Source organism: Pinus tabuliformis, chromosome Q (genome assembly GCF_031772625.1).
Source record: "Pinus tabuliformis cultivar Carrire ecotype Pingquan chromosome Q, CPIR1, whole genome shotgun sequence".
NCBI classification, from domain to species: domain Eukaryota; kingdom Viridiplantae; phylum Streptophyta; class Pinopsida; order Pinales; family Pinaceae; genus Pinus; species Pinus tabuliformis.
Genome location: NC_142296.1, coordinates 1,129,341,395 through 1,129,369,279, shown reverse-complemented (window position 1 = coordinate 1,129,369,279; position 27,885 = coordinate 1,129,341,395). Strand labels below are relative to the sequence as shown.

The 27,885-nt window shown below is 39.5% G+C and overlaps 1 protein-coding gene across 1 annotated transcript in view; it reads right to left on the bottom strand.

Annotated features, from left to right (window-relative positions):
- Positions 1-27,885, bottom strand: part of ATG18B (autophagy 18 B-like protein) — a 326,386-nt gene that overhangs the window by 42,538 nt on the left and 255,963 nt on the right. The window contains exons 7-8 of the mRNA XM_089383325.1: positions 2,107-2,226; positions 1,703-1,848 (exon numbers count right to left, since the gene is read on the bottom strand). Coding sequence (XP_089239451.1) covers positions 1,703-1,848; positions 2,107-2,226 — 266 coding nt within the window. The remainder of the gene's footprint in view (positions 1-1,702; positions 1,849-2,106; positions 2,227-27,885) is intronic.

The following is a 27,885-nucleotide window of genomic DNA, read 5'->3' as shown; positions in this document are numbered from 1 at the left end:
TTTAAAAACTCCTTTTTTCATGAACCAGAAATAACGCTTAGGAGGTATCACTTCTATCAAAATTGAGTCCATAACTACAACTCTTGCGTATATCCATGCTCAACGCCTTGCTCCAGCATCTCTTGTATAACTCACAACAATACTACAAAACATAGAAAGTATGGAAAATCTCATGAGCAAATGCAACCTCAACGATGACCCATTCATATGCCAGTGGTCTCCTTCATATGTAATTACTGCAATTTTTAAGTTTTCTAGACATCTAAGACACAGTAGCATATTCCAACTGCTGTACACAGTGGACCTTTAACATTTGGCACTCATACAAAAAAATTATCTGCCCCATACTCTCAGGGCTCTCGCTTCCAATGTACATATCTTCTTCTCTCCATTTGTGTTGGCTTTCACAATCTTGTACTCCCTCAACAATTTTCCAATTACCTCATAGGACTTTCTCACAAATGAATTACACACTTGAAGGAGGACTTCTTATACCAACAATCTTCGAAATGCTCATCTTGCTTTGAACAAGGGCTCACTCAACTCCTAGCCTCCAGAGTCCTCATGTATAAACTACCAACGTCCAAGCTGGTCAATGTCTCCTAAAAATCCATGAATTTTGGTGCTATTCCCCAACTTCCAAAACATTTTGTTTCAGGTCACAATGAAATGGTATATTATGCACTAGTACTTTTCGACTTCCTCCTGGAAGTACTATTCTTCAACAGGGAGGGTCAAACAGTTTCCATCTGTGAAACTCTTGAAACTCCCATGGTGATCTATCTCTGGTTCAAGCACCCCATTTTCTGCAGGGACATGGGTCTATACCAAGACTCCAACTTTGTAATTCATTGCAAAGGGTGTACCAGAAGAATTTGGGAAGAATTTCCTCTAAGCAGGGAATAAATGATGAGAAAATATTCATGAATAACGTATTGTTAATGTTATATCATTTCTTGTTATCATGTTTGATCTGCCCAGTTATTTGAAGGCCATAGTATCTAGTCGAACTTAGTATTGTAAAGTGATTTCTATTTATTCCACATATAATGAAGAGTTTAAAGCCTTTGTATAGTCTGGTAATTCTCTCCCTTGGTTTCTAATCTGTTGTTCTCCTGGCATCTCTCATTTTCATTGTGTGCTCACATCAAGACCACATATACCACCATTTCTAGAGATTGAGGACAAGTATCACAACATATCTAGTGAAGAGGGTGCACCTTGACTTCTTCCCAGCCAGATACAATTGTACTTCTATAAACAATAATTTCCCGGTTTTGGGTGGCATCAATTTCATAGATAGATGATGGTCAAATATTTGATAATCCTCCACTCATTTCTTCCATTGTATCCCAGTTATGTCAAGTAAATAGGCTTTTTATGTACGATGCCTCACAGCTGGGCTTTCTGCAGTAAATGCCGAGGCCAAAAGTAGACAATGCTTAAAACATATCTCTCAGAAGATGCATGAACCATTCCATCATTGGTTGTCACTTGCTAATTTTCTTTTCACAGTAAACAAGCACTTTGAGTCACCTACGCATATTAATAAATTTTTCATTTTGCTTTCTAAATTTCTACATGTATGATGAGCAAAGGTTCAAGCAGAGATAAAAAGGGATATTAAAAGTGTGTGTGGATTGGGTGGTTATATGAGAGAATACTTTTAAAACAAAGAGAAGAAAAGTTCGCATAGAATTACCTATCTGTCATCAGTAAACCAAGGGTAAAAATGTGCACAGAACCAGAGGAGCTGGTAGCTACAAGTAACCGTGGAACCTGAGATGGTGGTCCAAATGAAAGAGAGTAGATAGCAGCAGGAGATGTTCCTCTCCGAAAACTGAATTCCTGCAATTAAAGGAAGAGATGTTGGGAAGCCAAAATATTCTGATAACAATAGAAAAGGTACACACTCAAACAATAATAAAATGGACAAAGGAAATTATAAATATGGATCAGCAACGGTATGTTATAAAAAACATAACCAGAATAATAATTTTTTACTGCTTAAGCTTTCAGAGTGGTGACCTGCTTGAACCACAAACCAATGAAAATATCTCCTAAAGTAAAATGATACAAGAATATTTTAACTGTATAAAATTTTACCTTTGAAGCTTGAGACACTAAGTAAACCCTTATAACAGTTCCCTGTTCAGAAGCTGTCGCAATGTGTGATCCATTTGAAGAGAGAACCATGGCTGCCAATGGCGACTTATGAGCATTTATCTGTCATGCAGAAACAATAGATAAATCATAGAAATAACCCATCTGTAATGTCCCTTCTGGACATTTTCATTAAATTTATGAAAATTTTCTTCTGAAAAAATTCAAAATAGCATGAAAATTCATCAATTTATGCCAGAGAAATTGATAACATAAAAACCCAGAAATGAATAATGCTGCTACCCTGGCAAATTGAAATTAAAATTACGGCAATCACAATATGAGATAAATGCAGCAAATCTCAGATTTATTATATTTCTATAAATACTGAAATTACATGGCCATAAAAATAACTGATGTGTAGCTGAAATAGAACCCCTCCAAACTGCTGTAAAGTTGTAAACTGAATCTGGTCTCAAGATAATCTGCTGCAACACTGGATATGACCTAAACTGGACTCCAAATATAGCTCAACTTGAGGATATGGATGATCCTCACTCCAATCTAGTAGATCTGCTCCAGATCTGATCTCCAATAATGTCGCTGAAGCACTGTGAGATTTCTGGATGAAATCTCCTCAACAGTGGGTTGGGTTTTTGTCCAACTAACAATAGGGAAACCCAAGAGTTTTCATCTTGGGGCTCACTGAAGTTGAGAACCACGTTCCCAAAACCTCTCCAACAAGCAAATATCACAACTCCAAGATGTCTCAAATGATCTCCTCCTCTTTCTAAAGACTCCATAGATAGATGACCAAGCCTCTAAAAGCATCTTATTTTATTATTATTCTAGAAGCTCCTCCCTTGACTTTAAGTGACTTTTTAATTTAATTTTATCTCACTTAAATCACTTTTGGCCTTTTCCTCCAATTAATTATTTTTCCCTTTTTGTAATTAAATGACTAATTAAAGTCATTTTTAATCTAGGAATATGGTAAATCTATCACCATGCTTCATCTGGAAGTCTAGTCTCTTCCCATCATCCCATCCTGCAGATCTTCTTGTTCCAGTTCCAACGAGCTATTACACTGAGGTATTCCATCATATATTCCTCCCGAAATGCAACCTCAAGCGTAATAAAGTAAGTCAAGCCCAGTAATAACCCCAGTTTATGAAAGTTGTTGAAATGCAACGAAGCAAAAGGCAAGCTATGTTGTTGAAATGCAACGAAACAAAAGGCAAGCTATGCGGATGATGGAATATGCCAAGTGAATGCCGTTAGATCCTAAGAAAACTCCTCGAAACCCCTCTAGAGCCCTTGATGATGTAATCCTGCTCCTTGGCTATCACATACCCTGGAAACCCATCTTGGTTGTACTATAGAGGAGAATAAAAATGGGGACGTGACAAATCCTCCTGCCCCAAGATTGCTTGTCCTCAAGCACTCTGTATCTGTCCACTGCAAAGGCATCTGCAAACTGATACCAAGATTTCATATAAACCATTGTGCTATGTCATGCCTCCACATTAACTAGTCATGAATGGATCCCTCAATACCTAGATTCCAAACCCATCTCTGACTCAACCTGCAATCAATGAATCCACCTGCATCCCAAAGCCACCATGGCCAATCATCATCGTTGTTACAAGCCATTTTGTCACATCTGGAAAATAGACCTGAAAATCAGATCAGTGAATATCCATGAACACTTTGTCATCATCCCTTCACAGAGCCCTAAGCATGACCTCTCCAAAAAGTCTGAGTTTTTGGGATAAATTGCTCAAAAACATTGTTTTTAGCCGCCAAGACACCTTGGCTCTTTAGTCACCTGTGTTCGGCGCATGTTGCATGCTTGTCCACCTATGTTGGTCAGCACATGTTGTTCCCTTCTGTAGGTGCGTTAATTCTAGAAATTCAAGAAAAATAAAAATTATTTCTAAAGCTTCTTCTTCCAGAAGCTTTTAAGGTAGTTTTAACCATTTACCATGGATAGAGAGCTTGAACCTTATCTTGGTGACCTTATATCTTATCCCTTGAACTCATCTTCCCCTCTTAAGTGGATCTAAAGCCTAGATTGGTAATTGGATAAGAATTCTCAAACTACCACACTCCTATAAATTCACTGCCTCCCATAAGGTCTAGGTTGGCTTTTGGAGATTGATAACAGCCTTATACTGTTGCTTTGAACCTAGAAGAGTCACCATATTCATGCATTAGGGTTGATGTTGAGGTGTGCTTTGTGACAAGGAAGGACAAGTCAACTTGGGGAGACATCTACAAAGTCAGTTACTATTTATGGTTGTAAACTCTCTCCTATATTTGTTAATACAAAGAGTATCTTGTTTTCCTATATTTGTTGTGTTATGTTTGCACTCATGTATTTCAATGCCATGTTGATTCATTGAATAGAGATTTTAGATTATGCTACGTGGATGTTGTGGATCCTTTGCTTGTTTTAGTCGTGTGTGCAGGTTCTAATTACAACACTTGGAGCTAGAATTGGAGCTTACAAGAGAGGAGGACTTTAGATTATGCTACGTGGATGTTGTAGATCCTTTACTTGTTTTAGCCGTGTGTGCAGGTTCTGATTACAACACTTGGAGCTAGAATTGGAGCTTACAAGAGAGGAGGAAAGGAAAACTTGTTGCAAATTCCAAGTAGGATTCTTTCCCATACTCTAATTTCTCTAAGGAAAACTTCATGCTTTTTATCTTCTATTGTTCTAGATTAGACCACTAGACCAGTGTTGCACGAAGCGCCCCCCCCCCCCGGTTCGAAGCTCCGAAGCGCGTCCCGTACGGAAGCGCCTAGGAAGCTTCATCGGAAGCGGCGCTTCTGAATTCGGAAGCGGCACTTCGGCTTTTTAAGCCGCTTCCTGGAATTTCCGAAGCGCCGGCCGGAAGCCCCGCTTCCATGCCTCCGAAGCGCGCGTCCTACGGCGCTTCGGACCTCAGAAGCGCGGCGCTTCGGAGCAGGAAGCGGCCGCTTCGCGCACGCTTCCGTACGCTTCGGCCAAAAAGGGCGCGCGCAAGGGAAAAAAAACATTCTTTTTTTTATTTTTTATTTAGTTATGTTAACTCAACATTAAGGGGGTGGGTTAGGGTGAGGTTAGAGTGAGGTTAAGGTGAGGAATGAAAAGAATAAAGCCCCCATTCATTCCTCATTTTCTCACTTTGAGTTTATGAGAGTTGGAGAAGAGAGGAGAGGAGAAGAGAAGAGAGGAAAGGAGAGGAGAAGAGAGGAGAGCTTGGAGGAGTGAAGAAGGAGGAGCTAGGAGAAGGAGGAGGAGCTTGGAGCAAGAGCTTGGAGGACTTCATCTACAAGAGCTAAAGAGGTAAGTTCAAACCCCAAACTCCCTTTTTTTTTGACAATTTTTTTGTATTTTTTCTCCTCCCTCTCCTACTCTTTCCCATTGTTTCTACTTGCTCCTTTATTTACAGGTCGTCCACCACCTATATCCATATTCCAAGATGGTGTTCTTTTGGCTTCTATGTATCATTCCACTCTTGGTTTTAATGATGGCAAAGGTGAGGAATAGAAGGGAAGAAACAGAAGAGGACAGTGGTGATGGTCCTAATAAGAGTGACCCAATGTATGATGAGGAGGAAGGGTTTGAAGAGGAAGGGGATGAACCTGAAGGGGACACTGAAACACAAGATGGGAAAGCTACATCAACACCCTTGTGGAAATATGTGACCAAACTTGATGGGGGAAAGGGTGGTGGATCTTACAAATTTGTGTGCCCTCATGGTTGTCATGGAGGAAAACCATATTGTGGTTCATATACCCGTCTGAGGAGGCATCTTTGTGGGGTGCTGGACAGTGATGAAAAAAAGGGTCCTGTGGGGGTACAAATTTGCCCAAACATTTCAACTGAAGAAAGAAGAAAATACATCCAAATAGAGATGGCTGCACAACAAAAAAACAAGAAACAAAAAACTCATTCTGAATCAAGTGCAACCTCTAAATTTGGTAGTTGCTCATCTCCTCATGGTACTTCTGCAAGCTCTGGAGGTAGAAGAACAATAGGGGATTTCCTTAATGTTGTTGGGAGGGATGATGTGGATGGAAAGATAGTCCGTTTTCTTTGTGCTTGCGGTGTACCATTCAATGTGCTTCGCTCTCCCTATTGGCATGAAATGGTAAAGGCCATCAATGAAGACCCAAAAGGATACAAGGCCCCCAACTATGAGAAAGCTAGAACAGTGTTATTAGAAAGAGAAAAAGCTAAGGTTCAAAGAGCTTTGACACGTTTTACAAATGAGTGGGTAGATTCTGGGGTATCCATTGTATCAGATGGGTGGACAAATATTAGAAACCAACATTTGATAAATGTTCTTGGTGTTTCTTCTAGTGGTGCAGTATTTATTGCATGTCATGACTCATCCTCCATCACTGCATCTGCACAAAACATTGCAGATCTCCTATTGAAATCAATCAAAGATGTTGGTCCGAATAATGTGGTTCAAGTGATCACAGATAATGCAGCAAATTGTAAGGCAACAGGAAAAATTATTGAGCGTACTCATCCACACATCTTTTGGTCTGGGTGCCTGGTTCACACATTGAACCTTTTGATGCATGATATTGTGAAACACAAAGAATGTGGGTGGATTGCTGAGGTTTACAGGAGAGGGAAGCAGCTCATTAAATTCATCACAGGGCATACAAGGGTAAACTACTTCTATGGCACTTACTCCAAGTTGCAATTGCTTAAAATTGCAAAGACAAGATTTGCTAGTTATTACCTCACCTTTAGGCGGCTAGTGAAGGTGAGACAAGCTTTAACTAATCTGGTGTGTGCTGAAACATGGGATGAAATTAACACTGACATAGATGGTGCTAATGCAGTCAAGGACACTGTTCTTGACAGTTACTTTTGGGGACAGGTTAAATATGTTTTGCAATTCACCAAACCAATTTATTACATGATCAAGTTTGCAGATTCAGATCGACCAGTAATTGGGGAGGTGTATGAGCAAATGGATAGCATGTTGGGGCAAATTAAAGACATTGTTGAGCCTAGAGATACCACCTTGTACAATTATATTCGTGTAGAGGTGGAAAACCGATGGGAAATGCTAAATGTTCCATTGCATGCATTAGCATATGTTTTGACACCTAAATACTATCATCCATCATGGCTTTCAACGCCAGCACCTGGGGGGGAAGCAAGAGAAAACCACATCAAGATCAAGAGGTTCACAAAAAATATATGGCTGCATTGAGTAAATTAATCCCTGATGAGGAGGAGGCTGCATTGGTACGGAGACAGGTGAGCAACTATACGCTCAACACTGGTCCATTTGGGAGCATGCATGCAATTAAAGATCGAGAGACTTTTTCTGCTCTTGAGTGGTGGAACATGCATGGAGGGGGTACTCCACTTCTACAGAGTTTGGCATTGCGGGTGCTATCACAGGTGGTAAACACTTCTTCTGGAGAGAGGTGTTGGAGCTCTTATTCTTTCATCCACAGTGTTAAAAGGAACAGGTTGAATTTAGACCGGGCAGAGAGCTTGGTTTATGTTCATTACAACTTGCGATTGTTGTCCCATTACTGTGAAGATGCAAAGTCTAATAAAGACTTGTTGATTTGGGACAAGAATCCAGAGGAGCCCAATTTGGAGGATGGAGTGTTGCGATTAGAGCAATTAGAGGATGCTCTTATCCAGGTATGTCCATTGTGGTATGAATTTTTCAATTTTCCCTTATAAAGCATTTCTCTAATTCATGTTTTTAATTTTTTTGTTAACTAGTGTTTTTTTTTTTGCATGAATTTTTTGAGCGATTCTAGGATGATGATGACCGTGTTGATATGCCACCACCCCCACCCCCATCTGATCCCTTGGTTCCTAGGTTCCATGGTTCAACACCAACAGCAGGGGGTTCTTCTTCATCAGTTTCAGTGCCACGACTTCCACAGGCACCATCTTCTTCATTGCCACCACGTGGAGGCCCGCCACCACGTTCTATTTGTGGTGGAAGGAGGAGAGATTAGTAGATATATTCACAATCTACTACTTTTTGTCATAGATTACCCATTAGACTTGTAGACTTGTGAATTTGAATTTTGAACCTTTTTGGCTTGGCGGTGACCAAGTGACATATTTTGTAAACATTATTATTTGAATTTTGGACATGAAAAATGTTGACAGTTGCTCACTTGCTAGATAAATCATAATATGCTCTATGTTTTATGTTTTATAATATGCTTAAATGTTTTATGTTCTATGCTTAAAAATTTGATGTATGTTTCTAATAGCTAGAATATAGATGATTGTTGTACATACTAGTAACTACAATGGAATCATGGATGCCATATCTATCTTGATTTATGCAAAAATATGCATGTTTTCATGTCTTCTACAATTAATTTGGTATTTGGGATGTTTGTTTTGAGTATAAATGCAAAAATATATATATATATATATATATATATATATATATAGCAGACGCTTCCGCGGACGCTTCGCTTCCTAGATTTTTGGAAAATTGACGCTTCGGCGTCCCCGCTTCCAAAAAACGCTTCCGCTTCTCTCCCGCTTCGTGCAACATTGCACTAGACTAGAGAATTCACCTTTGTCTGCGATCGTGAAAATGTTGCATAACAAATTGGCAACCATACTGGGGATCGATTTTCCCTTAGTGGTTTCCTTGACCTTAGCACTTTTTCGCCTCTCAAAGTGACCTTGGGTGACTCACTCAAACATTGATTGACCCTAGGAAAACGCTTTGTGAAACTTTGCTGCATTTCTTGTGTTGTCATTTGATCGAAACTGCTCCAGCGCATTCCCTGTTTTGAGACAGAGCACTTCAGTGCACTTGTTCCTTCTCTGTACCTGCGTTGCAACGCACTGGTGTCTATATTCTGCACCAGTGTTGATCCTGTAGGATGAAAAAACTTGCATTCCTTAGCCTTTCTCCTCATTCTGCTTGAGTTTAGAAAGTTTTCTTTGTGTCTTTGAGTTTGTCTTTGTTTCCAAAAAGCCAATCCCTTGTGTGAAATTACGTGTTTTTGCTTGTATTTTTGCAAAACTATGTATGAGTGTTAATCACCTCTGAGTGTCATCAACTTTTTGATAAGATTTTGTTTCTTTGTTTCTTTCTTCTTGTCAATTAGCGTTTGTATGCATAGATTGATTGTTGGATTTGAAAAGTGACTTTCACATTACAATAAACTATGTGTGGTTTCTTTTTGTCAACGATCAAGTTGCGTTCATATGTTTCTTTGCATTTTGAACATTAAAAGAAAATAAAAGAAAAACCATTATTTGCATTGCATACAGGGCTTTGATTTTGATTGGAATAGGGAAATTGAGGAGATTGATTGTTGCATTGTTGATTGATTTCTTCCTCCCCCACTTAGTTAGGTCTTTCATTATTAAAAGTAAAACAAAAAGAGTTATTTTTGTCATATTAGTTGCATCATAGGTGTGTTCAGGTGACATCAAGTTTTGAGCCTTGAAATTGAAACATAATTCAAGATCAACTCTAAAATTCACCTCAATTAACCTACGGAGCATTTGGAACTTTAACTAAAACATCTAGAGGTCTAGGCTAGAGATGTGTTCCGACATCTTAAAGCATAGGAGCTGTCATGTTTTGCTAGCATTTCATTCTGGGGGTGATATCCTGTTCCACGTATGTAAGTGTATCGGATCGTTTTCCATGTACCTTCGAGTCAGTGTTACTTGGGAGTGGGAGCGACTGTAATATCCCTTCCCTTAATAATACATAATAAATAATAATATAATAATAAATAATAATAATATAAATAATAAATAATAAATCACTTAATAATAAATAATAAAAATAATAAATCATAAATAATAAATGAATTTAAAAATAAATAAAAATAATAAAAATAAAAATAGTAATAACTATACTAAAACTCTAAATCAGAATAAATAGAAATAAAACAAGAAAACTATCAAAAAGAAGGAAATAAAACAAGAAAGCTAAAAAATCAAAAGAAAAGTAAAGAAATAAAACAAGAAAGCTAAAAATCAAAAGAAAGTTGCATGTAGACACATGGAGTGTGTGCATGTGGTTCCCCTTCCAATGTTGTTCTATTTAATAGATGGTGAGGAAGATGAGAGGATTCTGGCATTCCATCTTTCCGAGATTCTATCTTTCATTCTCTTGGGAGAATGGTATACTAAGACTAGGAGTCACTGGCAGTAGGATGTTGATTGAGGGCTCGGGGGTGGCCAGTTGTAGCAAGACGTTGCACAATTGAGCCTACGGTTGGGTGGAGAGTCGTCCCCAAAACCTTGTTGCAGATAGCAGACTTCAACCGAAATCACAGATAAGTGCTCTAATCATAGTTTTGAATTTGAAGTTAATTAGTTGAATTGCATGTTGAGTATAAATTACTTGATTAATTACATGTTTATTTTGGGTTGTTACATATGGTATCAGAGCCAGTTTCAATTCTGTGTGACCTTTAAGTAAAACTTTTGAGAAAAATATTAGATTAATTTTTCCAATTATTTTGTTTGTGATGATTAAAAAAAAATTAGTGAAACTAAATTTGAGAGAAATAAATACACATTTATCATTCATGCAAAGATTAATTTCTTATCTTTTTCCTTAAATGCTTTGTTTCTGCATGTAAAGGAAATTAAAGAAAATATTATTTTCATACCATTCTCCCAAGAGAAGGATTGTGTACATATTGACAAAAGAAGTGAGAGTCAATTAATAGAGGTTGACTGATTTGCACTCATTGTTTCATGAGTAGGATTTTACATAGAGAAACTTATATATATTATAAACTTACATAGAGAAACTTATCAAGTTTTGTTCCCATAGTGTTTAAGGAGGTTGTTTCCACAGAACACCACCCATTTAAATTTTTCATGGACAATGATGGTAGTAGTGTTTCCAACTGTTTCAAAATCTAAAATAAAGATATTATTTAATGAGCAAGAATCTCTTGTCCAAATTGAAGAAGGGTGAATTTACCATAAAGCAAATTTTTTTTTGGTATAAAGCAATCAAATGGTATTGAGATAGGTACTTGACGAGATAAGAAAATATTTTTTGTGGATGAAAATGATAATTTTTAAGTGATGTATGTATAAGTCAACATGGATCAACAAACCCTCATGCAAGTAAATTAAGCACGATATAAAATTAAATCATGATGACCTAGTGTTTATATGCAATTACATGTAGCGATATTGGAATTGGTAAGCCAAAGGGGTAATTGGATGTAAAACCAAGGGATTTTAATTTTGAGATAGATGATTTAAATAATGATTGTATAACTAGTAATATCTTAACAATGAATTTCACCAGAATTTCCTTGGGGAAGGAAGAATATATGGTGAGAGATTAAGACTTAAGATGATGAGGCTCATGTGAAATTTAACGATGTACTTAGATGATTATACCTATGGTGTAAATGGTCAACTTCCTAGTTGAAAGAAATGGAAATGATTATTGAAAAAGTAATTGGTATCTTGATGAAAACATAACATTAATAACACTGATGAGATAACATGGATCCTAGATGGGTGTTGAATAATCTTAGTTCATAGTTGAATGTCTATAAAGTAAATGAAATTGATTTTTCTGATGAATCATGATAAGAATGCTTATAGAGTATTATTCTATATTTGATAAGTATTGAGATGTTTCTCATATTAATGATGTTTTATGATATGATGGTATGAGGGTGATCATGCACATGTGGTTCATATTTATATAGTTGTTACAATAGTGATGATGTATCCTTATGATCATGATGATATGCATAGGCATTATGATGTTATGTCAAGGTATATTGACATATTCATTTATTACGTGATGATAGGTATTTGATGTTGAATACTCATGATGAATATGATATGCATAATGTGGCATAGGAATTATGATGCTATAATATGAGGTTTATTGACATGTGGTTCATTTATTATGTGAAATCATGATATGTCTTTGATGAAAATATGTTGATGCGCTGACTTATGAGGGTATTTCATGGGGTGAAGCATGTGATAATTGCATACAAATTTATGACATGCATGAGCATGCAATTCGTTATTATTCATAATGTTGCAGTTAACAATGATGAATGTTACATAATGACATGCAAGACTTGGCATGTGGATTATTTTCTAGGATACTATGATGGTATAGCTAATGCATTGGTTGCACGTTGAGCTGTGATGATTGACAGGATTCCACAAATAGGCCGAGAGGGCCGGTTTATTTGATGATCTCGTGTGAGCCCATACGCACGAGGGAGAATAAGTAACACCATATGGGCTGGGGACAAACTCAATCAACACTACATATGCCAGTGGTTCCTTTGTCTTGTGTATAGCTCTTGATGGATAGCTCTTGAAGAGCTATGAGACCATCTTGAGGAGGCCAAGTGCCTGATGTTCTAGGCTTGGTGCCTGTTATTGGATTGGGATGCCGAAGTCTGGAAGGGTTGTATAAGACTTCGATGCCTGGGGCTGTGCGCCTTAGTAGTTGTGGAGGGAGTGGGCCAGCCTTGCCAGATGCCCGGGGTCATTGAGTACCGGACCGGATGCCTGCCTTGGGGCAGATGAGGTCTGAGTCAGGCGCGAGCCTTGGGGCCACCCTTGGACTAGGATACAGACCGGGTCAGGCTTAGCCTGGTGCCGAAAGTGGGAAAAAGGCCAGAGATTCCTTGAGATTTCCCGGGGTGTTGGGGACTTTCGATGCCTGCTGGTTATATTAGTTCAGCAGAGGGTGTTGGAAACAGGAAGTAAATAAAATAATAAATAATAAAAACAATACATAATACATAATTCAACATAACTTCGGGACGAAGTTCCTTAAAGGGGGAGAGTATGTAATATCCCTTCCCTTAATAATACATAATAAATAATAATATAATAATATAATAATAAATAATAAATAATACAAATAAATAATAATAATATAAATAATAAATAATAAATCACTTAATAAAAATAATAAATCATAAATAATAAATGAATTTAAAAATAAATAAAAATAATAAAAATAAAAATAGTAATAACTATACTAAAACTCTAAATCAGAATAAATAGAAATAAAACAAGAAAACTATCAAAAAGAAGGAAATAAAACAAGAAAGCTAAAAAATCAAAAGAAAAGTAAAGAAATAAAACAAGAAAGCTAAAAATCAAAAGAAAGTTGCATGTAGACACATGGAGTGTGTGCATGTGGTTCCCCTTCCAATGTTGTTCTATTTAATAGATGGTGAGGAAGATGAGAGGATTCTGGCATTCCATCTTTCCGAGATTCTGTCTTTCATTCTCTTGGGAGAATGGTATACTAAGACTAGGAGTCACTGGCAGTAGGATGTTGATTGAGGGCTCGGGGGTGGCCAGTTGTAGCAAGACGTTGCACAATTGAGCCTACGGTTGGGTGGAGAGTCGTCCCCAAAACCTTGTTGCAGATAGCAGACTTCAACCGAAATCACAGATAAGTGCTCTAATCATAGTTTTGAATTTGAAGTTAATTAGTTGAATTGCATGTTGAGTATAAATTACTTGATTAATTACATGTTTATTTTGGGTTGTTAAAGCGACATTTTCAAAAGCTCCTAGTTTGGAAGCGAATCCCGAAGCGATTTTTATATAATATATATATTTTTTATATTTTGATACATGTATGTCAACAAAAACATGTAGAATGATGAATGAGATATAAAAAACATAAAAAAACATAGATTGATCATTGAACCATCAACCATATAACATCAATCATCTAGAAGTTATAATATTCATCAACCACGTCCACAAGTGAGTAACATACAACATATTGAGTCTTGTGAAACATGATTCATCAATCTTAAAGTTTCAGCTTCAAGCTTTCAAAATTGAAAATTCAATATATACCATTTATCATCATTGATCACCAAAGTTGTACTCGTAAGCTAAGTTTAAACTTTAAACTTTAACCATTACAATAAATAATATCTAACATGAAATAAAATGTTATAAAATGAATTATGAAATGAAATGAAACAACTTTCACGAAGCATCATATTCATAATTCAGAATCATTACCAATGAGTTATAATTGCCAACTTCAAACTTCAAACTTAAATTGTCACAGTCATATATTGTTTACAAAAAATATCATTATGATATGAAAGAGTCAAGACTCAATAGTTATGAAAACTAATAGAAACTAAAAAAGACAAATAAATTGTAAATCTATTATCTACTACTACATGTGGCCCTTGCCACGAGAAGTGTCTAATGTATGAGCAGGTCGTGGTGGTCTTCTAGGAGTCCCCCGCACAGACCGACGACCAGAATCGGAAAGCACATGCCATCCACGTGAGGGTGTAGATGGAGCCCGTGGCAGCAAAGGAACAAGACTCGAAACTCGAGCACTGCTACTGGATGGTGGAGGTGGCATGGTTGTTGCTTCACCTTCCTCTCTTATAAGTTCCGCTTCCAGTTCTTCAAGATGTATAGTGCCATCCTCCAAATTATCATCCTCTGGGTGGTTGTCCCAAATTTTATATGTTGGATTCTCATAAGCCCGATCACAGTAATGACTCACCAACCTCAAGTTGTAGTGCACATAAGCCAAGCTTTTTGCCCGGTTTTCATTGAGTCTGTTTCTTTTCACATTATATATGAAGTTGTAGGTGCTCCAATGCCTCTCTGTAGAAAAAGTATTTACAACCTGTGAGAGAACTTTTTTTGCCAATTTTGGCAAAAGTCCATGGCCACCATATGATTCCCACCATGTGAGAGCATCAAATCAGGTATGAACTTTTCTAATGCTTGCAAATATCTTGTAGATACCTCTTCATCTATATGGGGTTTGGCCCTAACCCCACCCCTCGGTGCAGGTTGGCCCAACCAAGATGTAGAGTAGTATTTTAGCGTAAGGATATATGCCAAGCAATGTAGTGGAACATTAAGTTTATCCCACCGTATACATACACAATCGTGAATCAGTTTGTACAAGTTGGGATCATTGCTATGAACAATATCTTTTATTTGCCCCAACATGGTATCCATCTGCTCATACACCTCGCCAATCACTGGTTTATCTGTATTTGCAAACCGAACCATGTGATAAATGGGCTTGGTGAAATCCAATACTTGCCTCACACATGCCCAAAACATACCATCAAGAGCGGCCTCCTCCACCTGTTCAAAACCTTGCCTGTTAGTGGCATTTGTAGCCCTTTCCTTTAATACCTGCCAGTGTGGACTTGATACCATGCTAGCCAATGACTCTCTTACCTTCAAAAGGCGCCTGAAGGTGAGGTAATAGCTACCAAATCTAGTCCTCGCAATCTTCAACAACTCCAATCTTGAGTGACTGCAAAAAAATCCATGGGTATTGCTATGATTTGTAATAAAATTTATCATTTGTTTGCCTTTCTTGTACAAATCACCAATCCATTTGTATTGTTCGTTTTTGTTCTTAACAATATCATGCATCAAAAGGTTCATTGTGTGAACCAAACACCCAGACCAAAATATGTTGGGGTATTTATCCTCAATAATTGCTCCCGCTGCCTTACAATTAGGAGCAATAACAGTGATGACTTGGATGACATTGTATGGCCCAATACGGTCAATTGTTTCAAGTAATGGTTTTACAATGTTTATGGTGGTCTTGAACTTGTCTGAGTAATCATATGCTGAAAGAAAGATGGCACCACTAACAGACACAGCAAGAACATTTATCAATGGCTTGCCTTTTACATTTGTCCATCCATCAGATACAATGGACACCCCATGGTCAGTGCAAGAACTTGTCATTCTATTCAAAGAATATGATATTTTTGCTTTTTCATGATCAAGTCCAATGGTTCTTGCCTTGTCATACCCAGGGCTCTTGTATCCTTTCGGGGCATCATTTATGGCAGAAACCATTTCGTGCCAATAAGGTGAGCGAAGAACATTGAATGGTATCGCACATGCATAGAGAAACCTGTAAACTTTTGAATCCACATCATTCCTACACCCTTCATCAAGGAAATCTGATATGGTTCTACGCCTTAAACCTGGTGACCCTGTGCCTCCATATCCACTGCCTTGGTAGGACGCTGAAGGAGTTCTTTGTGCATGTGATTGTGAGCTTGGTTCAAAGAAACCCTTTGATTTTTTAGATTTGTATTGGTCTTCCTCCTCTTCTCTTATGTATTTGGCTCTATCTGCTGCTGACACACCTGTACAAGTTTTAATTCCTATTTGTTTATCTCCCATGGCATTTTCCCGTAGAGGTGTTTTCTGGCACGGGTGTATGAACCTGTGTAATTATTGTTGCAATGGGGGCAATGAAATTTAGTGGTTCTACCCCCTTTCCTTGGTTTAGGCATGTTAACATATTTCAACAATGAGGTTTGGCCTTGTTTAGTTTTTTGAGCTGACTCATGTTCACTCTCCGCTAGCTCCTCCTCACAGGGGTTGTCATCAAATCCACTATGTCCCCCTTCTTCATCCCCTTCTTCATTTTCAATTTCAACCCTCCTTTTTCTCTCGAGCACCATAATAACCAAAAAAGGAACCAAGAAGAAGAAAATGCCAAGAAATATAACCATGATGTTTGAAATTTGAAGTTTTGAATCTGTAAAAAAAATCTCTCACTCTCTTGCTCCTTGCTCCTCACTCTCTCCTTACTCTCTCTCACTCTCTCCTTGCTCCTCACTCTCACCCTCTCTCAATCTCAATCTCACTCTCACTCTAACAATGATGAAATGAAATGAGGGAGGGTCTATTTAACCCTCCCTCCCTCACAAATTTTCCACAATTTTTTTTTTTTACCCCCAAACTTTTTCTTTTCCGCGCGTTTCACTCTTGTCAGTCGCTCACGTCGCTCCGAGAGTGATTTTTATAACCCGGGAGCGGTCAGGAGCGATTGCTCCCTGATTGCTCCCTGGTTATAAAAATCACTCCCGGAGCGATAGGAGCAACGCTCCCTACTTTGCTCCGGAAATAGGCAGGGAGCGCGTTCCCAACCCGCTCCCGCCTGGAGCACGGATTTGGAGCGGGATCGGGGGGGGGCGCTCCCCCGCAACACTGTTTCGAGTATATTGGATGTCACTCCACGCATGATAAGTATATGGGAATGCTCTCATTAAACAGTTACGCATTAGACATCACTACTACAGACTACACTTCCATGTACCTCTAGGTATATTTTGGAAGTCCACAATAAGTTGTTATCCAACCATAAGTAACCAAGTCAACTGCCTTGTACACTTTGATACATCGAACACAACATTCAGGGAGAATACCTACCCATACATAAATCCTTGGTTCACCAGGTGGTTGTAATGTTCCTTTTTCTGGTGTTCCTCATGGCATGGTTAGGATGGACTTTCAGGGTTGGGGCAGACAGGTCACAAGTGCAGGTTTACTTCATCAGCGGGCCCAAGGGCTTCAGGAGGTGTTTCATGGGGTTTTGAGGAGTTTTTATGAGGTTCGATGGCATCTGCTTGGTATATTCCATCATCCGCACAATTTTCCTTTCGTTCTGTTGCATTCCGACAACTTTCAAAAACTGAGTTATTAATGGGCCTGACTCCATTAATTACGCTTAAGGTGGCATTGCAAGAGGAATATTTAGCAGAACACCTTAGTGTAATAGCTCGTTGGAACCAGAATGAGAAGACCTATATGATGGGATGGCTAGAAGTGATCTTTGGTGGCTTGAGGAAGCATGGTGGCCAATTTACCATTTTTCCACATTAAAAAGAAAATTTTAATTAAGGGAAATGTGCTCAATGATTAAAATAATAATAAAATGGAAGCTTCTAGAGGGGTCCATCAGATCTATAAAAGAGGAGGAGGCTATTAGAGGACATCTTGGATTTGATATTCGTTCTCGTATGAGAGATTGAGAACCAGATTCTCTACAACAGTAGCCCCAAGACGGAAACCCTCGAGTGATTCAATGAGATTGGGCGAGTACCCATCTTCCCTTGGTGAATTCATCCAAAATTCACAGAAGAGCTCAGCGATGATATTTCAGTTCAGTTTTGGAGGGCCAGCACAGTATGGGAGTAGATTCGTGAGGCTAGTTTCCCATCTTAGCTATTTTATTGTATTAGCATGTAAACCCCAGTTTATATTATAATAAAGCTGAGATTATTTTCTGCCTATTATTTTATGGAATTGCATGCACTTTATCTATTATCTTTTACATAGCATGTTGATTTGGGGTAGCATCAGATGTGTTCTAGCCACGAAAATTGGTAGAGAGGCTAAGGCACATGAGATATGCAATACCCAGGAAGGGTTTGGGTATATTCTAAACGATTTGGGAGATATTAAAATAATTAATATTTTTAATGGAGTCCCTAAGTCTAAACTTAGGGAAAATAAAATATTAATGTGAATTAATATAATACTATGTTGGAATGGTCCAAAATTCATGGATCAAACCAGATCTAATCTTTGTCATTGATTAGGGACTTAATCTCAGTCGTTGAGATGTCAACAGGAAAAGCAAAAGAGGAGGCTTGAGGGTCACTTGGAGAGGACACCAAATGATCAATCATTCTATTCTCTAGAGCGGGGTTTGCTAAGAGAGATAGAATTAGTGATTAGGAGAGTAGCTGAGGGGCATTGAGTATAGAGAAACAGAGAAGGCAGAGATTGTGTCGGGAGAGCAGCGCAGCAGCCAAGGAGGGTGACGCAGAGCCAAGAAGGGCTCACACAGAGGCAGCCAAGTGCTGCGGAGAGCACCAGAGGGGCCAGCGCAGCTCATGCAGAGGCTCCCAAAGCTGGCGCAAGGCCTCTTGGGGCTGGCGTAGGGCAAGAAAGGCTGACGCAGGGCTAGCGTGAGACAAAGAGGCGCTGACGCAGTCCAGTTTGGGTAGACGCTAGAGTTGCAGAGCAGTTTTGTGCTGAGGAACTACCGGAAGGTTTTCTCGACGTTTCAGCCAGGAGATTTCTCTCAAACTGTGAGGTATAGCTGCTAAGGAAATTCTCTGTTGGGTAGGTCAGTTACGGCACCCAGATTGTAGTCTGATATTGATTAATAAGAAAACCCTCAGATAACTACACCAGTTTTCACGCTTTGGGTTTTTCTGGGGACATTGGTCCGAAAATAATGGTGTCATGTGGTGTGTTTGTTCTTGTTTCTTTTAGTTGCTGATCTGTAATATGTTGAGCATGCACTAATGTTTATTTTCAGTATTTACTTTGTAAATAACTTGTTAAAGAAAAATAACAAGTAGGTAGGAATAAATCAGAAAAAGTGCATGAAGGGTTTCTAAACTAAGTAAACTTAGAAACTTCAACATGGTATAAGAGCGTGATTGCAGATCATAGGAGGACTAAAAGACATCAGCCGAGTGGAGCAATAGCAGTAGAAAATAGTTGTCCCAAGGTGACAAAAGTTGTTTCTAGTAGCGCAGAAGCCAAGGAAGTGTGACGCAGAGCCAGCCAGAGCCACGCAAAAAAGCTGGGAATCGCGCAGAGCCTCAGAGAGGCCAGCGTTGCTGACGCAGAGGGCCAGAGCGCTGATGCGAGGCATCCCAGGGCTGACGCAAACCCATTTGGGGTGATGCAGAGCTAGCGTGGGGCAAAGAGGGGCTGACGCAATTCACAGAGAGGCAGTGGTTGGAGTATAGGAGGCTACAAAAATATTGCAGAGTGGAGCTGGTGAGGTACTGTAGTCTGAACAGTACCTGACAGAGCAGCGCCAGAGGAGTTGTTACCGAGGGTTTCTAGCCAAGGAACCTGGATCAGCAGTGCATTTGCACAAGACGATCAAAGTAGGGGGCATCTCGACAAGCGGCAAAAGGATTTCCAGGAGGGAAATCAGGACTCAAAGGGAGTCCAGAAGAAAACTTCCAGACGGAAGTAGAGACTCAGAGGAGTCGAACAAAGAACTTCCAGGAGGGAAGTAGAGGAGCATCATGGCACTACATGGGATAAGAGACCAAGATAGACTAGACGGAGCATCGAACTTCGCAGTCTGGAACGCCGGAATCTTATCAGTGCTTGACAGGAATCGTGTCAAGAACTTTGCCTTGAAGACGATAGCTATACCAGTCGACCCAAATGATAATGACAAGTACAAAGAGGCGATGGCGAGGGCCAAGAGCATTATCCTGGATGGGGTCAAAGATCATGTGGTACCACATATAGCGGAGAAGGAAATGGTAGTTGAGATGTGGGAGGCTCTCAAAAACCTGTACCAGCATACTTCTGTGGAGAGAAGAATGATGCTCGAGAACCAGATGAGGTCGTATCAGATGAAGAAGGGTCAATCAATTGACACCTTCCTCGGAGGACTGAATGAGATTTGAGACCAGTTGACTGCTATAGGAGTGACACCGGACCAGGAGCTTATGGTGAGGACAACCCTGAATTCCGTCTCAAAAGATTGGGAAGTGTTTGTCCAGAGTATCTTGGGCAAAGGGACTCTCCTACCTTGGGACGAGATGTGGGCAACACTTTGCCAGGAAGAGATCAGACAGCAGAGAAAGATAGGTAGCAGTAGCAAAGGGTTCAAGGTTCAGCAGGAGGAGCAGGATGTGGCCCTAGCATCTAAGGGAAAGCAAGAGAAGCGGAAGAAGAAAGATCTCTCCAAGATCAAGTGCTTCCACTGTGGGGAGATGGGTTATTATGCGACCCAGTGCCTAAGGAAGAAGAGTAAGGGAGAGGCCTCCAAGACCAAGGCAACGCCAACAAGGGCAGAGAAGTAAGTGGAGACAGACGATGACTGTGCCATGAGTGCACACACACCACTTGAGCGGAAGTGGAGAGACATCGAGCTGTAGTCAGATGGACTACAGGCAATGAGGGGCAGGATCCTCGAGGTACCCAGCCTCTTGGATTAGACCTTGCTAGGGGAGCCCCAAAGAGGAGTAGCAGTAATGACGATGTCAGTAGAGACAGATGTGGATGAAGCGACACAAGGAACTACAGTGTAGGATTCCCAGGGTAGCGCGAGGCTAGTAGGCTGCAATAGTGCGAGAGGCACGGGAGTGTTGCACCAATGTAGGATGGCACAGAGAGGTGTGCAACGGTGCGAGATGCATGGAGTTGTTGCAGCAGCGCGGAGGTCAGAGAGGGAGCACTTGTCAGTGACAAAGGAAGCTTCAACATCAGGAGTGTTTCTAGCCTGACGGAGATGTCAGAGTTGGGAGATCAGTTACTTACTTCTGAGTAACTGAGTTGCAATGCAGCAGTTAGCAGTGGTAGTGCTATGGGCAACATAATGAGAGGGGTTGCAGTGCAGATGCAGCAGTGGCAGTGGCAGGGCCATGGGTAGTAGTACAGGATGCAGCAATGCAGATGATGAGCAGCAGGCCTAGCATCGGCACAGGGACTAATGCCGGATGATCAAGGTGATACTTAGTGAGGAGTATTACTAAAGCACAGTGCTCGCTAAGAGGGAGTGTTGATTTGCAGTAACAATGGATGTGATCTAGTCACGAAAATTGGTGGAGAGGCTAAGGCACATGAGATATCCAATACTCAGAAAGAGTTTGGGCAGATTCTAAACAGTTTGGGAGATATTAAAATAATTAATATTTTTAATGGAGTCCCTAAGTCTAAACTTAGGGAAAATAAAATATTAATGTGAATTAATATAAAACTGTGTTAGAATGGTCCAAAAGTCATGGATCAAGCCAACTCTAATCTTAGTCATTGAGACTTAGGGAAAATAAAATATTAATGTGAACTAATATAAAACTGTGTTAGAATGGTCCAAAAGTCATGGATCAAGCCTGCTCTAATCTTAGTCATTGATTAGGGACTTAATCTCGGCCGTTGAGATGTCAACAGGAAAAGTATAAGAGGAGGCTTGAGGGTCACTTGGAGAGGACACCAGATGATCAGTCATTCTATTCTCTAGAGCGGGGTTTGCTAAGAGAGATAGAATCAATGATCGGGAGAGAAGCTAAGGGGCATTGAGTACAGAGAAACAGAGAAGGCAGAGATTGTGTCGAGAGAGCAGCGCAGCAGCCAAGGAGGGTGACGCGGAGCCAAGAAGGGCTCACGCAAAGGAAGCCAAGTGCTGCGGAGAGCACCAGAGGGGCCAGCATAGCTGACGTAGGGCCTCCTGGGGCTGATGCAGGCCAAGAAAGGCTGACGCAGGGCCAACATGAGACAGAGAGGGGTTGACGTACTCTAGTTTGGGCAAACGCTGGGGTTGCAAAGAAGTTTTGTGCTAAGGATCTACCAGAAGGTTTTTCTGGGGTTTCAGCCAAGGGATTTCTCTCAAACTATGAGGTATAGCTGCTAAGGAAATTCTTTGTTGGGTAGGCCAGTTACGGCACCCAGATTGTACTATGATATTGCTTAATAAAAAAACCCTCAGATAGTTGCACCGGTTTTCCCGCATTGGGTTTTTCTGGGAACATTGGTCCAAAAATAATGGTGTCATGTGGTGTGTCTATTCTTGTTTCTTTTAGTTGTCGATTTGTAATATGTTGAGCATGCACTGGTGTTTATTTTCAGTATTTACTTTGTAAATAACTTGTTAAAAAAAAAAAACAAGTAGGTAGGAATAAATCAGAAAAAGTAAATGAAGGGTTTCTAAACTAAGTAAACTTAGAAACTTCAACATGGCAATCTTTTGTTAAATGAATGATGATTTAATGGTGAAATTTGGGTTGAGTTCAATTTCTGCAAAATCAATCAAATATCCCGTTCGGGATATTACAGTGGCATCAGAACATGATTCTGGCAAGTTGTGGGTTAAAATCAAATGTGATGTCAGAGCCAGTGTCAAAGGTCCTTTGATCGGAAGATTGGAATTTTCTCTTCATTGGAAGTCAAATTATCCGCAGCATTTCAGTGTCCAGAGCTATTATTGGTGGACGAATTTTCTTCTACATTAGCAAACCCAAACAATTATTCTGTGAAGTGGTGAAACCCTTATTACCAGCAGACGAGAGCACTAACAACAAGGCAGAAGAGAGGATTTTTCTATTGGAAGATCGAATCCCTGAGTTTGAGGGTCAACGTTGGCTACAACTGTTAAATTATGGTATGTTCTATGCTTAGAGAAGTTTACTTATCTTTCTTATTATTATCCACAAATTAGCAATCACATGTACATAAGTAAAGTGCAGATAGAACATTAAACGATCAACAAAAAACAAGCCAAGACAAGAGACACAAGATGTGGCAGCTAGCCAGGGACAAACCCCAATATGGGAAAACCCTTTGATCAAATCTTCTTTTATCTTCAATAATTCAGCAGATAGAAATAGTACATAAATCTGATTTACATTAGCAGCAGCAAACCCTAGATCAGCAGCATCAGCATCATCGACATCACCGGCATCATCGGCTTCACTAGCATCATCAGCTTCACCGGAATCGGCATCATCGACATCACCGGCATCATCGGCATCATCATCATCGACAGCACCGGCATCATCGGCTTCAACGACATCATTGGCTTCACCGACATCATCATCATCGGCATCATCAGTATCAGTGTCATCGGCATCAGCCGGCATCATCGGCTTCACCGGCATCATCGGCTTCATCAGCTTCACCTTAGGATCTCTCCTCCTACTAAAACCCAAAGACAAGTAGAGAGAGGAACAGATCCAAGTGTGTGTAGAAATGACTTGAAGTCCTCTTCTATTTATACCAATGTTGTGAAAATCGCGATTTAATGAAAAAATCGCAATTTTTTCCTTCTGTCGATCAAATCGTGATAAATATACAAAAAAATCGCCGGTATTTTTTTTGCTGATTTTTACTGAAAAATCGCGATTTTATGAAAAAATCGCGATAAAAACAAAAAATCGTGATAAAAACAAAAAAAATCGCGATTAAAAAAAAAAAAATCGCCGGGGGTCGCGGCAGTGTGGTTTTATAACATTTTTTGGGTTTTTCATGTGCTCATTTGGACAGTCACGCGCGGAGGGAGGAGGAGCTCTTGGAAACCAAGCTGAAGAGGGTTTTTAGCCAAATCTAAGTGCTTAGAGGAGAAAATCAAGAGGAGACCACCGATTTCTCCATAGAAATGGTATGAGGATTAATTTTTTTTTGTTTTCATTGTTTAAAAACATTGTTTTTGTATGTTTTTCATTGTTTTTGGTTGGGAAACTTGGTATGGGCACCATTTTTCTTTTGTTTTCATTGTTTTTAAAGATTTTTTTGTATTTCTTCATTGTTTTGGCTTGGGTAACTTGGTATGACTATGGGAACCAATTTTTTTTTGTTTTCATTTTTTTAAACATTGTTTATGTTTTTTTCATTGTTTTTGCCATTTGGTTGGGTAACTTGGGTTTGGAATGGTTGGGTAATTTGTGTTTGAAACTTTGACCTTTGGAATGGTTGTTTTAGGTTGGGTTACGGGTAACTTGGATTTTCATTGTACAATCATCAATGTAAAAATTAAAAATTAAAATACTAAATTGTAATTTGTAAATTTGTAACTTGTAATTTTGTAAATGCTAAATTGTAATCCTAATCCTTATTTTCCCATAGGTTCACAACTGCACCAAAACACCATTCAAGACTTCAAGTTTGCAACTTCAAAGTTCAAAAACAAACATGCCAAGGAAATTGGATCCTTTCTAGAAATATGTTGTACCTGATGCTCCGAATGATAGAGTAAACTTGAGTTGCAAGTTGTGTGGAAAGGGGATGTCCAGAGGGGTGTATAGGTTGAAGTTTCACCTTGCAAAAATCCCTGGACATGATGTGGAGCCTTGTACAAATACAACTTCTGAACTTATCCAGAAAGCCATGAGAGCATTGGAAACTTTAGAGCAGAATAGAGAGGCCAAAGAAGAACTCAAAAGGCAACTAAAAAGATCAGCTGAAGGAAGTGGACCAAGTGGCACTGGTTCTACTGCAGCATCAGCCAATCCGATAGCTGCATCATCATTTTTTGTTCCTCGAACCACACCTGGTTCACAGCCATCTATCAGTTCAATGCTAAAAAGAACTGAGAAAGAACAAGCTGACAAGTTGCTGGCAAAATTTCTCCTCTAGAGTGATATTCCTTTCAGCATTGTAAGAATAATCCATTTTTCCAACCTACTGTTGATGCTATTGCCAGTGTTGGTCCGGGGTACAAAATCCCTTCTTATCATGATTTCAGAGGCCGGATTCTTCAAAATGAAAAGCGTGACTGCACCCAAAGATTGGAGGATTTTAGGGCATCATGGGCACAAATAGGATGCACTGTTATGTCAGATGGTTGGACTGACCAAAAGGGGAGAACCCTTATAAACTTCTTGGTTAGTTGTCCCAAGGGGACTATGTTTATCAAATCTGTTGATGCATCTGCACAAATCAAAGATGCAAGAACTTTATGTAATTTGCTGGATGTGTTTATTTTGGAGGTGGGTGAACAACATGTTGTCCAAGTCATAACGGACAATGCTGCAAATTATGTTGCTGCTGGTAGGATGCTTATGGACAAGCATCCTACTTTATTTTGGACACCTTGTGCTGCCCAATGTATTGATTTGATGTTAGAGGACATAGGGAAAATTCCCTTTGTCAAAGATATTGTTGACTCATCAAAAAGCATTACAAAATTTATATATAATCATACATCTGTGCTTAACTTGAAGAGAAGATTCACCAACAACAAAGAGTTGGTGCACCTCGCCATTACACGGTTTGCCACCAGTTTCATATCTCTTCAATCCCTCTTGATTTCTATGTGGGATGTGAAGAGAATGTTTCTTTCAGAGGAGTGGCGTGCTTTACCAATGAGCCGCAAACCAGAAGGAGAGGCCGTATGCAGACTAGTTTCATACCAGGAAGACTTCTGGGTAGGAGTGCAGGAGGTGTGCGCCGTTACTGAACCTTTGGTAAAGGTTCTTTGGTTGGTTGATGGTGAGAATCCCGCAATGGGCTATTTGTATGAAGCCATGGACAGGGCCAAAGAAGCCATTCGGGCCTACTATGATGATAAGGGAGATGATGGGTTTCAGAAACAACTCCTTCTATGGGGAGTGATTGATGAGCGATGGAACAACACACTTCATCGTCCCATTCATGCTACTGGGCGTTTCCTGAACCCTACATTTTCTTATGCATGTGGGTTTGACTTTGATGCTGAGATCATGGATGGATTCTTATCCTGTGTCCAGAAGATGGTGCGATCTCCAGAACAACGTATAAAGATCTCTAAACAAATTGAGACATATAAGATGGCAGGTGGCACATTTGGCTTTGAGATGGCTATCACTGATAGGACGATTAAAATGCCAGGTATTTTTTAGTTTGTAACTTTGTTTCAAATTTCATTGTCTCTTCAAATTTCATTTTTTTCTTATGTTTATTTAAAATTTTATTTGTAATTTTATTGTAGATGCATGGTGGAAAATGTATGGTGGCAGGGTACCCCTTCTGCAAAAGCTTGCCATTCGCACCCTCAGCCAAACATGCAGCTCCTCAGGATGTGAGCGCAACTGGAGTGTATTTGAAAAAATACACAACAAGAAGCGCAACAGGTTAACACTTAAACATTTAAAATATTGCAAATTTCCAAATAAATTTTTGAATTCATTAAACAATATTTTTTTTATAATTATTAATTATTATTTCATGATCTTTGTACAGGTTGGAGTCCCAGTGACTTAATGACATGGTCTACGTCTACTACAATCTTTGATTGTGCGTGAGGCAACTTGAGAGGACACCTGATGTGGATGCCATCTCATTGGATGGGATTGACACCACTGCTACATGGAGGGTTGAGGTCGAGAGGCCTCTCATGGATTCTGCTGATGATTGGTTAGTGCAGGATGTAGTGGAGGGGGAGGAGGAGTAGGAGCAGGAGGAGGAGTAGGTGGAGGAGGAGGAGGAGGAACAGGAGGAGGAGGTGACACCGCCTGCCCGGGCTACCACTGCCACCAGTAGAGGACATGGTCTACCTCCTATAGCTCCTACTTCTAGTTCTTCAACTTCTAGAGCACATCAGACTCCACGGCCAGCTCCACCAGCACGGGCACCAACATCTACATCTAGAGGGAAAGGGAAAGCTGTGGCATTTTCTCGCAAGAGGGGCAGAGGAAATAAATAGGATTAGACTTTCATTTTATTGTATATGACATTATGACATTGATGAGATACATTATCATATTTTTTGTTGATATTTTGAGGCTGAGTTGGGACTTACTATTCAGGACATGGTTCAATGTTATGTGTGATTTTAGCGCTAGAAATGATATTAAACATCTTATATATTAGTTTTTTTATCATATTTATGTGTCAATGTATTTATTTTATGTTGTAGATGGTTTAGATATTAAAAAAAATGAATATTTTTGTACCAAACAATTTTTTCCCAATAAATCCGATTTTTTTCGATTTGTTCCCCACACCGATTTAATCCCGATAACGATTAATGCAACATTTATTTATATTAAAACATAGAGGTTGAATAGACATGACTGTTGGGCTTCTGAGCCTACATAAGTTGCTGACTGACTTAACAATTTGTCCATAACATAAATAAATTCATAACTTCATAAATACTTATCGGAATCGGATGATCTTTAGATCAACCCTACACCTCTCAACGAGAGGAATCTAATAAAAATATTATCAGCTATGAATAAGATGACCCACATGAAGTTTGGCCCTAGTTGCCAATTTTAACACTCCCGCTCAACTAGGGAGAACTTCATCTGCAATCTGTCTGTCAGTCTGCTACTATTCATCCATCAAATGCACTGCCCTGTACAACCTGATCCTTGCCCTGCTCTGCTATATTCTACCTGTTCTGCTTTGTCTTGTTCTACCCTATATCGATCTGTACTGCTCTGTTCTGATCTGCTCTGCTCTGCTTTGTTCTGTTCTGCTCTACTTTTGTCCAACTTATGAAGAAGAAA